The 18,570-nt window shown below is 40.1% G+C and overlaps 1 protein-coding gene across 2 annotated transcripts in view; it reads left to right on the top strand.

Annotated features, from left to right (window-relative positions):
* The window catches only part of LOC111873083 (mitogen-activated protein kinase-binding protein 1), a 254,773-nt gene that overhangs the window by 59,883 nt on the left and 176,320 nt on the right, over window positions 1-18,570 (top strand). For both annotated transcript variants that reach the window (XM_023867486.2, XM_023867487.2), the window contains exon 2: window positions 11,890-12,061. In XM_023867486.2, coding sequence (XP_023723254.1) covers window positions 11,966-12,061 — 96 coding nt within the window. In that variant the 5' untranslated portion in view covers window positions 11,890-11,965. The remainder of the gene's footprint in view (window positions 1-11,889; window positions 12,062-18,570) is intronic.

Raw genomic sequence — 18,570 nt, 5'->3', positions numbered from 1 at the left:
CCTTTGTAAACCGAGAAAACCAAGGCCGCTAGCAGTATTGCTGACGTGACACTGCACTAAAACGTCACGTTGTAGAGATAGTACAGGCAGGTTGTGTGAGAAGTTAACGGAACAGCTGTTTAAACGAGGCAACATGAGTCAGTTATCTGCGAGAACCTGTATTTCTTTTTTCTCTCGGCGAATAAACAGTGAAAGTTAATACAAATACATGCGCCATCAACACGACTGTATACACAGTTATTTTTAATTGTATCCTGTACGTGTAGGGTAGCATAGATGGTTGAGGGGCTATGCTACAAGCCGGAAGGTCGCGGGTTCAAGTCCCGATGAGGTCATTGGATTTTTTCAGTTGACCTAATCCTTCCAGCCGCTCTAGGCCCTAGGGTCGACTCAGCCTCTAACAGGAATGAGTACCAGGAAGTAATTAAATAATTTTCCTGTGGAGTAAAGCGCGGCCGGCGCATAAGGCTGACAACCTTACCGCCATCTTTGAGCCGATTGTCTGGATAATGTGGGACCCTCAGCGTCTCACAACCCTATGGGCCTTCAAGGCCTGGTACAGGGATAGCTTTTCTTACGTTTACGTGTAATGTACCATATCGTGGAGGATGGTCTGTGGACGTCAGAATATGCAGAAACATACTCTGAGTATACTGTGAGGACCGCCATTAAAAAGATCGAATTTCAACTTCCATGATCACACGTTAAAATTCTTCCGATTTTTAGTGGGTTATTTATTTATAAAGAGGAAAGGAAAAAACAGGCATGAATAATACCTGCGATTTACTCGCTTAGAAGAGGTGTTCGGGCCCACGTGTTAACGGAAACGCAGTTCAACTTTGCGTGGGGGGGAACTCGTAAGAGGTCGAATATTCCGGGTGTAATCCTTGTTTCACATGCAGATTGTTGAATTCGACGCCACAGTTCCTTCTTGGTGTCGATTGGTTTTTGAAATGTCCATACAGAAGAACATGAAAATAACTGAGGAGCTCTTTCAAGGAAATAGCGGCCCTGGTCTAGAAAACCGAGATTAACGGCCGCTGGGATCCGTTTCGCTGACCACGCAACACTCTCTATCCGCTAAAGTTGGCACTAACTTCGCCGACAAGCGGCGGTCGCTCGGTCGGTATAGTTCGCTTGCGAACTACATGCCACGGAGTTTGTTTTGTTTATTCAGAAGAAGGGAGGATTCAAGTTAGGTGAGTGTTCAGGCCAGGATAATGTTAGATACAATGGCACAAGCGACCAGTCAGCAGAACAGGGATACAGTGTTGTGTGTACGTAAATAGTTGCAGTGGATCAGGAAATATTGTAACCTCTACAATTTTAGAAACGACTTTAGTTAAGACAGTTATATAATGATTGTTGCGCATAGTAGATCAGATCTTAGTGGTATTGTTATCGGTAGCGAAACTGACGGTGCTCTCGTAATGATCTTAACGTGAGTGTCAAGATATGTGCTGATAGTTGTGCAGTACATAGCAGTAGGTTATACACTGTTAATACTGAATGAACGTATCATTGCATTTGTTTTCGAATCGCAGTATTGGCGGTATACACGAATTTAGATCGAAGGGAGAAGACGAAGGAATCTAAAATGGGTACCATTATTTTCCTGAAGATACTACCTGTGCAGTTATATTTAGGAAGATGGCCTGCATAAGCTATTGAAAATTAATCAACATCGTTTCAGCTATTTTAAAGAAAATCACAATTTTGTTGTGGGGGTGGGGGCTTTTGAGGGCTGCTATTTATGGAACTAGAATTCTCATAGTTTCCGAGCTCCGATCGAATATGAATGAATACAGCTCGTTCAACCGTTTAGACTTAGCGTGCAGACAGACGGCATTAAAAAAACAGTTTCTAATATTTGGGAGTTCTGAAAACATGTAAAACCGGCTGAATTGCGTGATATAGCCCTTCACCGGCACAGTACTTTCACACAGTACTGCATAGGCCTATATGAGAAAGAAAAAAATGTTTTCTTAAATAAGGAGGGATATAATTATACTGCATACAATGTTACCGAAACATGCTTCTTATGTTGTTGGGAATTCTGTTTGCTGAGACACTTTTGTTCGGCGTTCACACCGGATTGTAACACTGTTCTTTACCCTCTTTATAATCTGTTTCGCTGATTTTAAATAGGCCTTCACGTATCATCCACATATACTTTTTGTAATTTTGGTATCCAGTGGGCTTCATATTAATCAGTTACTCAACTGTGGTGCATGTTTATTATTGTGAAATCAGTCGGTAGTGCAAACGAGACAGTGCACCTGCTAATCTGGTAAAGGGATTGAGCTCCTCAGTTATCCTCACGAGTCTGAGTGGACCCCGTTCCAGACCCACTACTTCTCAGAAAATGTGGTAGCTCCGAGAATCGAACCCGGGATCTCTGGAACTCTGACCACTAGACCACAGAGGCGGTTGCGATTTGGCCATAAGGATCTGATTATTGTTCGCAGATGGTAAGTCTGTAAAGTAGAAATCGATACAAGCATTAGCTTTCTTACGTGTCCCAGATAACTGAAGTGTGCACTTCTCTCTGGCAGGCTTTTGTTCATACTAAGGGCTGTATGTGGGATAGAGAAGTTTTCTGTGCCTTAAGGCAACAGACACTTCGGATTCTGTTCAAGTAGGAAGGTGCATTACAGCGGAACGAAGATTTGCAGTGATCGACCTATTTTCCTTGCACCAGGAGAAAGAGTATTGTTGCAAGAACGCTCCAAAGAAACGTAATGTAATTCAAGTGAACTTCTCAGAAATAGTCTTCTAAGGCGATAATAAATTCACACACTTTGAAGACAATACTATTGTTTCTATTGCTGTTAATTTGTATTCGTGACTGAATTCTGTGGATGTGAATGAATCATGAGTCATTACAACAGACACGCTGGATGAGCTGAAGTGACTGGAAGTTTTGTTTCTAGCCCCACGTGACAATACCTATATAAACACGCGATAAATTCATTTTCTTTTGTTTTTAATCATCATTCTAATCAATGATGAATGTGAAAAATATGTGAAATGCATCAGCTGTAATATACTGTCGCATGTGTAAGTCGTTGGTCCTTGGTCCTCGTCGGATAAGAACTCTTCTGTTCTAGTCTGATAAGAACTGAAGAATTCTTCTCAGACAAGGGATCTGTAGAGTTCGTATCCGACGAGGACCAAGAACCGTTGAACTCCGAGCAGAAGACACTTCATTAAGATCAGCGGTGCAAGTGATTGTAATATTGAAGAGGAAACGTCCGACGACGTTATAAATTGAGAATAGTTTTAAGTGTGAGTGTAAAGAGTGAAATGTCCAATAAAAATATTCGTTCAAATCCGAGAACCCACAAAATTTCTTGTCGCGTTGCCCAGCAAACACGCGACGATACATTTAACCCATTTAATACGGCAGAAGTGTAAACAGTACGATGTTGGACATAAAGTTTTTTTTTTGTCATAATGCCAGCCGTAGGTTTAACTGCTCTTGCCCCGTTATCAGAAATGAGAATTTGGCCACTAAGTCATGACGGTATTACCATTATATCTGCTGAAGAAATTCCACTTCCTGACTAAATAACTCGAGCCAAAAATCCTTTTGTTTGTCGTTATCTTATTTGTTTATGTTGAAAGTCGCAAATAATGCCCTATTAGGTAGATTACTACATTCATGATCGGTTTCACAACTATGGTATTGCTGTTAGGAGAAGGAACTTGTAGGATGGTGTTAATGGAAACCATTGCAGTATGCAGAATGCCAAAAGGGAATGCGATGTTGGAGGCATTGCGCAAAATTTACCTTACTCGCATCTGTCAGAAGTCGCTGCTGTCTAAAAAATCAAATGAACAACTTGAGTTTAATTTTTATGTAGCTCCAGCCATCCACTCATGTCATCAGCTAAGCAGTTCGTGGTTCATGTTCTTTCTTTCACAGTTTAGAAGCTGAACAGAATTTCCTTTCCCTTTATAGATAACCCTAGGTTTCATTACCTTCAGCGCTAAACTCACTAATTGCATCTAGTCCTCTTTGTAGCTTGGTAGTGTTGCTAATTCCTTCAATAAAAGTCATGAGACGCTGAGCAGTTGTTTTATCTCTGTTATCGCCAATGAAAATCATATTGTTTTTAAAAACAAGTAAGTTATGACGATAGATGTTTGTGTACTTTAATTCGTGTTTATCAAAGCACAATTCAGATAAGCGTGAGTTGTCACTAACCTCGTGGATCTGATACCTTCTTGAGAAACCGCTAATTACGCAGCTACTGAAGAACTTGCCAGCATATTATGAAACCCGAATGTTCATTACCTTGTTCACAAGAGCTTTCCATTGGTCCCTGTCCGGAGCCAGATCAATCCAATCCATACCATCCCATCCTATCTTTCTGAGATCCATTTTAATATTGCCCTTCTACCTACTTATTGGTTTCCTATTGATCTCTTTTCTTCTGGCTTTCCCACCAATATCCTATATCCATTCCTCTTCTCCCCCATTCGTGCTGCCAACCCTGCCCATCTCATCTTCCTTGAATTGATCATTCTAATTATACTTGGAGAAGAGTACAAGTTATGAAATGCCTCATTATTCAGTTTTCTCCAACCTCCTGTCACTTCATCCCTCATCGGTCCAAATATTCTCCTCAAACACCCTCAGTTTATTATGTTCCTACCCTAATGTCAGATACAAAGTTTCACACCCATACAGAACCACAGGAAAAAATATAGTTTTGTATATTATACTTTTTATGTTTTTAGACTAGAGACGAGAAGACAAAAGGCTTTGGACTGAATGGTAGCAAGCATTACCCGAGTTCAGTCTCTTAATTTCCTCCTGGATCGGGTTTTGATTTGTTGTACTCTTTCCCAAATAACTGAACTGTGCCACATCTTCAGAACATCTGTTAGCTATCTTTATGTCATGATTTTACCCTGCATTCTGGTGACGAGACCCCAACTCTGCATTTGCTTCTAGACCAACCTCCTTACTACCGCCAGTTAAAGATGTTCTGTTTTTCTTTATAGTTTCTGTGTTATCACCCAGTAGATTCACATCACCGTAGACCAGCAGCTGGTGTGTCTCATTTAATTTCAGTCCCACCTGGTTTTCCTGGACCTTCCTAATGGCGTGTTGTAAAGCAATGGCGATAAAGCATCGTGAGCTGTTATTTCAGTATGTAAATGTTGGCAAGCTCTGTAGGCCGTGTGTGTGTGTGTAATTACAAAATGCTAACTAAATGAAGTGTGTAGGAAAGTAACTTTATGGTGCACAATATTTTTTTAAACGTTGATAGCCATTCAGCCAGCCAAGGTATCTCCTGCTTTGTAGGAGCCTGACCTCCATATCCGATGAGCTGCACAGAAAATGCTGTTTACGTGGCCACACTGGCTATCACTTTGCCTGAGCTTTCGAAGGAATGAGCTGGACTGACGTCTCTTACTTCCGACTTGTTTATCAGCGGAATATTCGGGCCACGCGATCTTAACTGTCGCGCTGATCGTGGTGCCGTCGTTGGGGGTGTGTAAAAGTTTGAATATAAAACTTCACCACAAAACGTTTCTCAACCGCCTTTATTTTTCATTGCAGCCTATTCTATGTAATGAAAATAATCGCTGTAGAATCGTTCACATCTCAGGTGTAGGCCTGTACCCTGCATATACTTAATGCCCTTTTCATGGCATTACCTAATGAACCACAGGGACGAGGCATGCGAAGTTTTGTATTGGAAATGTGTCATAAACGTACCCAGAAGCAGTTACAAATATGGCGACGTTGCGAATCTTTGATATGTATGGTAAATTTGACGTAGGTAGATGGAATCTTCTACTAGTAGAAATTATGCGTGAAACTACTGTAGGATATTATATAATTATTGCTCCGAAGTTCCTGATTGTTTTACTATACGGATTGTGACATAAATATGAAGCAAGTTTGTTTAATTTTATCCAAGAACTTAATGTTCCCTTTTTACAGCGAGAATTAGTATGCGTACCTGCCTTTTCTCCGTAGATAAGCCAGGTTCCACTAGCTTTTCACTATTTTCGTTTTGTTTGAGTTATCAGGTATCGGTGGACGTATATACTACCACGTATCTGTGTTCTACATTACCGCATGCACTTGTACAATAGGACCCGCGTTAGCGTAGTCGGTATAGCGACTGGCTACTGGCTGGACGACCGACGAGTCTGAGTTCAAGTCCCGGTAGGGTCAAGAATTTTCTCCACGTCATCCAGACCTGCTCTGGGGTCCATCCAACCTCCTACCCAATGGGTACCAGGGACTCTCTCCCAGGGGGGTTAAGTGGCCGGAGCGTGAAGCTGACCACTCATCTCCAGCTAGTGCCAAGGTCTAAAGAACGTGGATCTGTACATCCACTTCCCCATACTCCTTCATGGCGTAGTGCTTAATTAGTTAAGCATATGGACAACGTTTTTTCCTTTACTTATATGATTATTCAGATGTTTTGAAGACATTCATTATCACAGAGTCCTAAGTAGGATATAAGCGTAATATCGATTTTATGGTTTCGTTTGAAAGCTTCCAAATGGTTACAGATATTCGATTATCAGATAAGTTATCAACGTTGGCTTGGCTATTCCTTTGTGTACTTTTGTATTAGTTTGTTGTGGGCAAACAGTGTATTGCTTTCTTTGTATGAGATATTTTACGCAGTCTGTTTGGACCAGTGTTCCGCAGTCTTTCACACGGGTCACAGACTAATTTGGCAGACACGTGACGGCATACCAGAAAATTTAGCCTCTTGAAAGCGGTACCAAACTGCACATGGCGATAAATGTGTATATCCATCTAAGTTCTAGCCCTGTATGAATGGAGAAATGTGAAAACGGAAGATAACACTGACGATGTAGAATAATTGTGCGTGTATGCGTGCGTACTCGCGCACGCATGAGTGTATTACTCTAATTATGAAAGGCTGACGTTAACATAATGCAATTTTATCGAAATCTAAATGAATTGTATCAAAGGACTTATGATATTGTTTTAATATTATATTTCAACTTTTAATTAAAAAAATATGTAATATATTTAACTGGCATGCAAATTATTATATGTATAAGCCAAACGATCGATGGGTTTCTTTATGCCGTTTAATTGTGATATTTGTGTATGCTTTGTTGAGTAGAAATGACCGATACGCGGAGAGATGACAGATAATACAAGTCATTTTTTCATCAGTGGGTCTTAGTGACTCCGCCTTGGGGTTTCTGTTCCCGTCGCCGTCAAAGCCCCAGTTCGCGTAAACATGTTCTCAAAAATGGGAAAGAAATTCTAAAACAATCTCGGAAGTCAAAGAATGTCCTTCCTTTACCGACAGCCAAGATGTGTCTATTAATAGCTCACGACATTTTAGTCTAAGGATTTTGTCTATCCTAAGGTCGTGAATTCTTCCTGAGCTTCCAGAGGAGGACATGTTAGAAGAACACCGATCGGACCACGAACTCAGTCGAAATATGTAAGATTTGAGGCTTTCACGGCGGTGGCTATGAAGAAAGCAGTCTTTTGGGATTTGGCACCGTGTATATGTGGTGTTAACCGACGTTTCGGAGGAACGTATCGCCTCCATCTTCAGGGTAGAAGGAAAACAATATAAGAAATCCGCAAGCGAAGAGACCGTGAGAACCGGTAAAAGCAGACGAAGATGGAGGCGATACGTTCCTCCGAAACGTCGGTTAACACCACATATACACGGTGCCAAATCCAAGAAGACTGCTTTCTTCAGTCGAAATATTCCACACTCTTTTAAACGTAGGCCGAAAACTTTTATTGCGGTATGTTAATACGTTCTTCAGCGACACAAATCGGCTTCGGCAAGCGAGCACACTGTTAGGCTCATCTCAGTGGACCTTTTGGCGATGTTTGTTAGCCACAACTTTCAGAATCCTTGAATGTTATCCATACAACTCAGGATATGTTCGTTCTTGCCTTGCATTTTTCTGTTGAGTTTGTTTAAGTGAACGAAAAAAACCCGTTAAGTACACCAGTTCAGCTATTCACTCATTATCAGCAAGTAACTGGGCGTGTTCATGCTCCTGAAACGGTAGAAAACGCTTGCACCTCGTCACGAAGTTCATAACCACGAGTTAATGTGTTTCCCCACATGACAACACTCGGAGCCCAGTTCTTGGCACAAAATCGAGGAAAGCCGTGAATTGAAAGTCTGCAATGTCCCGAAACCAACAATTTTTGTAACTTAAATTAATGGGGGGGGGGGACGTTCACAGTGTCGGGTAAAATTTCTTCGTGATGTATAAAGCAGTAGCCAAATCTTATTTCTGGATTCAGTTCACGCGCTTTCGTTACTAGATTTCTTTACTGTCATCGATGACTGCCCATTTGTCTAGACACTTGTGCAGTCTTTTTATTTCAATCCGTTTTCGCCAAAGTATTTGTCAGTAACACAGAATATCTCGTCACCGATTGCTCGCTATAAAAGTTCCTCGCAGAAGAAGAGGCTGCTTGTGATCGTGTCTTCATCAGATGTATCAAGTTTGTGCTCTTAAGTTCGCGCAAACAGTAGACTCGTCTATCCAAATGGATGTCACTCCTGAAATTGTGTCCCTCAGAATTACCCCCATGTCACTCGGTGACTGGTACTGTCCGCTGATAACGAGAACTTTAGAAACTTTTGTAGCAGCTTCTGAACTCAGAACGATTTTCACCATCGCTTTGCTAGTAGGCATTAATAATATATCGATTATTTTATGACTTTAAAATAAATTCAGCTATTTTATGAGTAGTTTCCTGGACCTTTCCCGAAGCTCGTACTGATGAAGTCGTAAACGTTGTCTGCTTTGTTTCTTTTCTTACGTCGATCGACGAAAATAGGTCAGGTATGTCCTTGCTAGCCAGAGAAGAATGCCGTGCTGTAAAATGCCACTTCAGCTTGCTTAGAACCATAGCATTGTTACTAAGTTTCTCACTTCTCTCTCTCTTTCTCTCTCTGACACGCGGTAGCATAGTTGGTTGAGGCACTATTCTACAAGTCGGAAGGTCACGGGTTGTAGTCCCTATGAGGTTGATTTTTTCAGTTTACTTAATCCTTCCAGCCGCACTATGGCCCTGGGGTCGACTCAGCCTCTAGCAGAAATGAGTACCAGGATTCTTCCTGGGGGTGAAGGGCGGCCGGCGCGTAAGGCTGACAACCTTACCGCCATCTGTGAGCCGATTGTATAGAACATGTGGGAACCTCGACGTCTCGCAACCCTATGGACCTTCACGGCCTGTTACAGGGATAGCTTTACCTTTTACTTCTCTCTTTCTCTCTCACACACACACACACACACACACACACACGACACTCGGGTATCGGACATGTGACATGACAGTACTAGAAATACAAATAATTAATCGGTTTACTGCCGACCCACACTCTTTTTAGTTTCTTTTTTCCTGACTGATTACACCGTACTTTCACTTTCATTAGTAGTACTATTTGGTGAAATATACGTTACACTTAGATTTGTCCATGATGCAAAACAACATATGTAATGGGAAGTTAGGAGGCGTTAAATCACAAATATTTGACCAGCACTGTTCTCAATCTTCAAACCAGTTAGGAATACAGCTGTAAGAAGGTGGAAAAGTTGTACGTAAAACGCGGAAACAAATTCACGACAGTGGAAGGAATGGGCACGAATGGCTCGAACAGAACTTCAGACAGAGAGGTCCGGTTATAGACTCACAACCCAACCAGGTTCGGAACTACATGCGCCCTTGTAGCAGTGAGAGTGAGGAGGTATAGAGGAACATTGATATAATGACGCTGAAATGTTATACAGGCCAATAAAGAAACTGAGCCAGGAGGAAATAAATCAGTTTGACAGGAGGGAGATGTTTCGCCACCCATCAAGGTTTCTTTGCAAGGACATGATCTACCCTACGATAAACTAGCGCCGCACGAATATAAAAAGCGCCACCGAATAACCTGAATTACAGCACCTGTCAGGTTTGTTGCAGAGACATGGATTCATAGAGGCCTTCTATACGGTCGGTACAGTGTTCGATCCCGTACTGCCACTGAAGGTACTTCGAACAGAAAAGACTTGTCATGCATGTATAACCCAGCAACTTTAAAAACTGTACGTGTATCAGTAACATAGCTCAGTTGGTACAGTGATGGGCTACGGGCTAGACGACCGAGGAGTCGGGGTTCGATTCCCAGCAGGAAAATGAGATTATCTCTTATCCACAACGTCCACACCGGTTCTGGGGCCCACCCATCCTCCTATTTAATGAGTAACGGGGTCTCTTTTCCCGAGGATAAAGCGGCCGGGGCGTGAAGCCGCCCACTCACTTCAATCCAGTGCCGAGGTTAAGAATGACTGGAGCTATACCTTCATTTTCCCATTTGTCTTCGTGGCTTGGTACTTAATGAATTAGCATTTTTGAATCAGTAACAGTAGGAGAACGGATTTTTTACATTTACAGAAGTATAAAGCGCACAGATCTCAGCAGATTGATATGCATTCGAAGTTAAATAATTTAATTTTACTAATTGTCATTTTGTAACTACAGTGTGCAAATGTGCAGTTTATTATAACAGTTGGCAGCACACATGATGCCTTGCGGTGACACACCGGTTGCAGAACTCTTATCTGGACTATATAGCATTGAATGTGTATGATGACTGATGAATAGGAAAGGATTTTAACGGGAGTGGTCATGGCCAAATCCACGTAATGTCCAGGAATTTGCCTAAGGGACTGAAAAAGACAACGAGAAACCTGTCAGTATAGCAGGTATCTCGACCGAGGTTCGAATCGAGCACCTCCCGAATACAAGTTAGAGCGTTACCGCTACACTAGCCTGCTTGATCGCTGGTAGTAACGTAAAAGGCGAGCGAATTACTTTACGACTGGCGATTTGTGGTCAAACAGTTTGTCATGGCACCAGAAAAATACATTGTTTAATATGTTCTGTGACGGGTGGTTGAGTTTGTGCTTCTGGAAACGTTTGGCTCTTCGTTAGATGTGCATTACAAATATATATTGAGTTTATACTTATATACAGTATCTCTGTCAGTTCAGGCTTTGCAGAGCAGACGATGCATATCTTAGCTCAGCCGTGTCAAACATGCGGCCCCTCAACTTTTAGAGCTAATTGATATTAAAATCAATATTAAAATTGTAGTAGAAATATTTTTGTAAAGACAATTTTCCAACAGACCAGAAGACACGAAGTCTCACGCAGACATAAATTAGCAGGCTGCAGGAAATTTAATGTTTTGCTATTTCTAACATAATTTCTTGTGTAATCTCTCTTATTACATATTGAAAAGTTGTTTGATACTTGTCAAGAATGGCATTCTCTTGCTTTTTAAAACTGCAAGATATGTGACTTTAGGTAATTATATTGAAATTATTCCTAAATAATAAATAGAATTAAATTTCCTTGTATCAAAATCTAATGTATATTTCCATTCTGAAGTACGGCCCTGGACTATTATTTAGAGGGCTGAGGTGGCCCTCTGTACAAGTTGAGTTTGACATGCCTGTCTTAGCTTATGCTTCAACGGCAGACGTCACTCGAACGGTCGTAGGCTTGACCGCCTCCAAGTTCTCTGTCTGGCTTCGCCTTGTCGTATAGAGCGAACATTCATTCTCATGATTTTGTACTTCTGCTTGCTGCACCCGAAGATAGATGGTGGTGATTGTGGAGCAATCGGTGGAATACGAATTGACAGGAGAAACCGAAGTACTCAGAGAAAACCTGCCCCAGTGCCACTTTGTCCACAAAACCCACATGACCTGACCCGGGCTCGAACCCGGGTCAAATTCCCGGACGGTGCAAGCACAAGTCATTTAGATCTAATTAGTGTACGTAAGAGACATCTTCACAGAAACGTATTAATGTTTATGTGTGTATGTATGTGTTTGCAGGTTAAGAAGTGGTGGAATTGTTTGCAGTTAGTGAAGTGACAACTAGGTGGCAGAGAATGCAGCATCAATACACGGTATGGATAACATGAACCCGGCGCTGGGCGCGGGAAAAGTTATTCGCGCGCCATCTCTGAAGCGTGGAAAGAACGACGAAGCACGAATCAGTGATCGCGTAAGTGTACTTCCGTTCTTTGTTCAATATTTCATATGGGCAGCAAGGCTATCTGACGAGAGTTGGTATAACTGGACCGAGAATAAGCAGGGTCGAATTTAAGGGGGAGTGACTGTGCAGCCGCCCTGGCCCCACCACAAAACAAATAGAATGCACAGATTTTATTGAGATAGTTAGTCCTCTAAAATCACGAGAAGTTAGTTTATATTTTAGTTATTTTAAGAAACAAGAGCAAAACGAAAAGAGTTATTTATCATAACATAAATTTGTTGTTACTGATAGGGGCCTCAAAAATTTGATTGCTAGGTACCCCAACAACTGTAAAACCAGCCCTGAGAATAAGTAATAATTTGATGGAATATAATAGAGTTGATGAAAAATGAAAATCATATTCGATGCTCTCACTTTTGGTGCGCTGGAATGTAATATTCTCTAAGCGTCGTTTGTTCGTCTTATTATTGTTCCCACCCTTCTTCGCAGTGTGCTAACAGCATGGGGAAGTAACTTGTATTTCATTCGTGAATTACAAAGCGTATTAGACAACGGCTTGCGGATATGTTCAGGCAAGCACCGGCTATCTGAATTGCCACGGTTGCCACCGCGGCTGGTGCCGCTTCCCTGGCAGCTGTGGCACAAATATTATGTTTCTGGACAATATCAGTCGTATTGTCTTTATCTAAAAACCGTCCTCTTTATTTTTCGAAACACAACGTTTCGGATAGTGGATTCTATCGACGTCTTCAGGTAAAAACTACTCAGTTAGGCCAAGTCGATAGGGACGGAGACATAATCCAGTCTCCGAAACGCTTTTTTTTTTTTTCGAAAAATAAATAAAACGGTATTTAGATAAAGACAAGACGTTGGATAATGTCTAAAAACAGAATATTTTTACTAATGTATCATCGTCACAAGCTGTGGCATAGTTCACGACTTGAGCTCATTTGAAACAGACTGGCGGCGATTATTGTGGAAATCTGCCGTGCGTATGTAGCCCGGTTTTTTTTATTGATGTGACATTATGTATGTATTCTTTCGTTATTTTGCAATATCTTTACCCGTTTCTGTAACAGATATCTGCTACCCACAGCGACCTGTTTCCCAGCCTATCCGAATACAGGGTGCTCCACTATATCGGTTTTGTACAAGTAAAGCATACGAATATTAGACAAATGAGTTACGAAATTCTGAACGACACTTATAAATACCAATCAGCAACGAGTTTCCGAATGGTACTGAAGCATCGTAAGCTGTATCACTGCATTCTTACACTTCATTACAGATCTCGTTGTTCTTATGATTCTAGATGTACTCGTATGTACGCTAGTTGACGCAGCTACTTGATCGGACTGGTTAAGAAATTATTTTATGCTGTTTGTGTTAGCTGTTCAATTTGTTCAATTTGTATGCATGTAAATATGTGCCATCCTGTCTGGTGACCAACGCTGGCCTGCTTACTTTGTAATCGTTACGTAAATACCAGATCTTCAAGTAGCTAAAATGTTATCTCCAAATATGGTTCCTACTGTTAGTAGAAAGACATATAGGGCCTACTGAGGGGCTGTAATGAATTAGAAGAAGAAAAGCGTAAATAGGAAAGTTTGCTTAAGTGATTTTACATTCTGCTGTGTGTAGTCTTCGTCACAGGTTTCTTAATTGCCTACACCCCATTACAAGTCGTAATAATTCCTCTTATTTCCGCCATCAATTGGTTTTAAAATATCATATGTATATATACGCATTAACCTCTGCTGTTGGAGTGTGTCTAAATATAATATTATTATGTATTTAATTCCTAGACACTCCTTTTTAATGCCTGTAACACGTATGTCACGAGTCACAAACTACGTGTACAACACTCTGAATTGTAACTTGAACACTCTCGTAGTTTGATTTGTACCTATAATAAGCGACTTTTACATAGGACGTTAAGTTAATGAGCAGTGGTTTTATAACTTCCTGTTATTTGGTTGGGGGCACTCAGTAGCGTAGTTGGTTAAGGCAGTATGCTAAAAGCCGGAAGGTCGCGGGTTCGATTCGCGATGAGGTCACTCAAGTTTTCAGTTTACCTAATCATGTTGTATTTTAGCGTCCTGTTGCACTGATTCTCGTCCATGATATGTATGTATTGACCGTCTTGTAGTGCACTCAATCTCACATGTCACTTCACTACATGTTTCGGCATAACCGTGCCATCCTCAGGTGAGTTATTTACGCTAAGCTATTGCATTGCTTGTCATCATGTGTCATTCATAAAATTATTTAAAATGTACATTCTTCATCAACTATAATAAAATTTGTATACACTAAAACTTGTTAAGATTTATCATCTTATATGTCTTAATTCAAACTCGCGTATTGTATGATTCTTCCACTATGGGAGTCGTTTTTCCTATATTGTTTATACCTGCAACGTGAAAATGGTACTTATTATTATTATTATTATTATTATTATTTTCGACTTCTATCTGTTACGTGTTGTTTTATAATGTTTAGTACTCACTGTGTCTTGTGATGTGTCCTTCCTTGTTGGCTGCGAGCGTTGTAATGTTGGATGTGTGTGTGTCTTCGTACTGATGGTATTGATTGAGTTATGATGTTGTGGGGGTAGATGGTGGGGTTGTGTTATGTTGTTCTGTGGAAATTGTGTGTAATTCCTGAAATATTGGGTTATATAGTTCTTTATTTATATTGTTCATATGCGTGTTTTTCTTTGTTGTTCTGTATATATGATAGTTTTCTAATGTGTTTAAATATTGTCCTTTCTTATTCGTTGCTATGATATCCATAGTATTTTCTATTGTACCATATGCATGTCCTGTGTTTGTGTTCCGGGTATCCTGTATTGCTGTTATTGTGTCTTATGTCGTGTATGTGTTCTTTATATCTGGTATTAAATTTACTCTCAGTTTGTCCTATATATTCCATGGGGCAATGAAGGCATTTCATTCTGTATATGCCACTTTTGTTATATTTACTTATTTGTGTTTATGATTTTAATATGTGTTGTAAATTATTTTCAGTTCTAAATGCTATTTTTAATTTTGTGTCACGAAATATTTTTGTAATGTTTCTTGTTTCTTTTCCTATGTATGTGAATGTTGCCCATTTCGTTTCTTGCCCTTCTGAATTCTCTGTAATATTCTGTTTTTTTTGTAATGTTTTGGTTTCTGTTATTTATAGTTAGTTTAGTAATTATATCTGTGTTGTACTTATTGTTTACGAGTATGTTATTTATAGTGGCTATCTCAGTATCTTTTGCTACTTTGGTGATGGGGTAAGTATTTACTCGATCAATAAGGTATTTAATACCAGATATATTGTGTTCTTGTGGATGACATGAGTCACTTGGTATTATTATGTCCGTTGCTGTGTGTTTGCGGTGGATTGAAAATTGCAAATTTTCTGTTCCTCTATATATTCCTATATCTAGGAAATTTATAGATTTCTGGTTCTCTTTCGCTATTGCGAAATTTATCGTTGGTTGTAGTTTATTAAATTTTATAATCATATCGTCAATATTTGTTTTGTTTATATCATATAATATTAGTATGTCTTCAACATATCGGAAATATCCAATTATGTTCTGTTTCTTTAATATGTCGTATATTTGTGTGTGTTCCATGTTCTGGATATATATTTATGCTAAAATTGCAGTTGTTGGAGCTCCCATAGCTAAACCATCTGTTTATTTGTAATATTTTTGTTCATATTGAAAATAATTTTGGTCTAGTATAGTGTTCAATATGCACGTAATTTCTCTCTGTTTGTTTATGTTTATGTTATGATTGTGTTGTAGTATATTCTTAGTTATTTTCATTATATCTTTCTTGGGTATGTTTGTATACATGTTTTCTATATCAAAAGAACATAATCTTATGTTTTCATCTATAATAATGATGTTTAAATCATTCATTAGTTGTTTGGAGTTATGTCTATTATATACGTTTGGCAATTGTAAATATTCTTGTAGTGTCTTAGATAACAGTATTGCTATTTGGTATGACGGGGCATGTCTCCTTGTTGGAAGGACACATCACAAGACACAGTATACACAATATAAGAAAAACGACTTCCATAGTGGAAGAATCATACAATACGCGAGTTTGAATTAAGACATATAAGATGATAAATCTTAACAAGTTTTAGTGTATACAAATTTTATTATAGTTGATGAAGGATGGACATTTTAAATAATTTTATGAACGACACATGATGGCGAGCAATGCAATAGCTTAGCGTAAATAACGCACCTGAGGATGGCACGGTGATGCCGAAACATGTAGTGACGTGACATGTGAGATAGAGTGTACTATAAGACGGCCAATACATGACAACCTCACCGCCATTTGTTAGCCAATTGTTTAGAGAAAATGTGGGAGCCTCGACGTCTCACAACCCTATAGGCCTCCACGTACTGATACAGGGATAGCTTTGCCTTTTTTACCTGTTGTTTGGTTGTTTTGGAATTGTTCGTGCCGCTGTTTGTAGTTGGTCTGTGTGCCACATCTATCCTTTCTATTCAGCTATTGGTTGAACCTTCTCGGTTTTCCATTACTCTATAACTCACTGTCACTCATCAATACTGAAGTCTCATCTACATACATGTGTAATCTTATGCGTTTATTTTTGGCACAGTTCGTACATAACTTAATGCGGAAATATGCGTCCTGGATTCGAGGTTCGTACAATGGTGGATATGTGAAATTCTCTATCTTCCAGGATATAACACCCAGCCTACATTGTGTTATGTCCCAGTAGATAGAACTTATTGGGAGGTATGTTTGCCTTCTTCGAAACTTATAATATGATTTTAATTTAAATTGGTTTTCCGGTTTGTCTACATTGCAAGTTATATGCAAATTTAATTCTGATTTGTATCAATGAAGTGAACTCAAACCGTATTTAACCAGTTGTCATAGAAACGTCTCATCTCGTAGTATGTTTGTATGTAAAGGTAAAGTTGTCCCTGTGCTTAATTAATTAAGCACCACGTCATGAAGACATATGGTGGAGTGGATGTGTAGATCCACATTTTCTTGACCTCAGCACTAGTTTGAAGTGAGTGGTCAGTTTCACGCTCCGGTCGCTTTACCGACGAGGGAAAATAGGCTTTGAAGTCTTCTTATGAAAAGAAAGACTGCAGAGGTTTTAGTATTTATAAGAATGATATTTTCTGAGTCCAGTCCTGTAGTCCGCGACGTTTCGGAGGAACGTATTGCCTCCATCTTCAGGGCTAGAATAAACCAAGATTTCATGCTTGTTGTTTGCTTGGCATATTCTTCGACCCCCAGTAATGCTTCCTCCGAAAGATCGTTGATGGCGTCACAACCCAGAAGATGGTACTTTTCTGATTCACCGCTTTGAGAACCTCAAATCCGACAGATTTAATATCTTGTATTATGATTGAGTTCCACCACGATGAAGACAAATTTCGAAAGTTTGCCCGCAAGAAGGAATGATTATATGATTTTGTGTTGTCGCATTCCACCGTCTTCATTTTGCGGTGTTTTAACTTTGACAGTGACCAGACAAGGGACGGGCAGGCGACAGCACGAAGCATGACTGGGTCATATTTATTTTACGTATCTTGTCTTGTTCTGTCAGTGTGGGCAGCCTGCTTTAATTCTTCACTTCATTTTTTCTTTCACCGGATATGACTGGTGGTGTTTCAGACACTTATATCCTGTCTTGTGTGCTCTATGAGGTTCCGCCTGCGAAATAAATCGTACATGCTCGAAAGTCCACTTGAAATCAATGTCTTTGCAAAACAATTGCTAGTAACTGTAGCTCATGGCCCCCCTTCGACACTTACGCCTGTTAGTTCTTGACTTACTTTAAAGAATTTCTTGTTGTGTAACCGAATGGCTCATAATTTCCTAACATTTATTAAATGTCTCATATGGCACCATGTTCGTATTTTGCTGTCATTCCCATATTTTCATCTTCCTTCTTGTACCGCGTCCGATCCGGTCGTGTATGGCAGAGGCTTTCGCAGTCCTTATTAGGGAAGCGGTGGAATTTCTAGCACGGGGGACGCAGCATCGTAACGTGTCCTTTATTACGGGGCAACACAAAAAATCGTGATGAAACTGTCGTGGCCTGAGTGGAATTCGAATCCTGGTTCCCAGTGTCCATGCAGTGTAAAAGACCATGCTGGTTCCTCAGTCATAGTCCGCTTTGTTACAATCTCCAATCGAATTTGGGGCCTTTTATGAATGTTCTTAGGATTAACGTAACTCCATTGGCTGAAACTCAGAATTCTCAGAAAAATTAATCATGAATTTTTCTTTCAGATGTACGCACAATATGAAATGATTGAATTTCGAAGGAAATGGAGCACGCGGTAGCGTAGTTGGTTGAAACACTGTGCTACAAGCCGGAAGTTCGCAGGTTCGATTCCCACTGAAGTCATTGGATTCTTTAGTTTACCTAATCCTTCCAGCTATAATATAGCCCTGGGGTCGACTCAGCCTCTTAACAGAAATTAGTAACAGGAGTCTTGGAGGGGG

This window comes from Cryptotermes secundus, unplaced genomic scaffold, assembly GCF_002891405.2.
Source record: "Cryptotermes secundus unplaced genomic scaffold, Csec_1.0 scaffold120, whole genome shotgun sequence".
Classification (NCBI taxonomy): domain Eukaryota; kingdom Metazoa; phylum Arthropoda; class Insecta; order Blattodea; family Kalotermitidae; genus Cryptotermes; species Cryptotermes secundus.
Note: the sequence above shows the minus strand (reverse complement) of the source record. Positions and strands in the feature narration are given on the sequence as shown.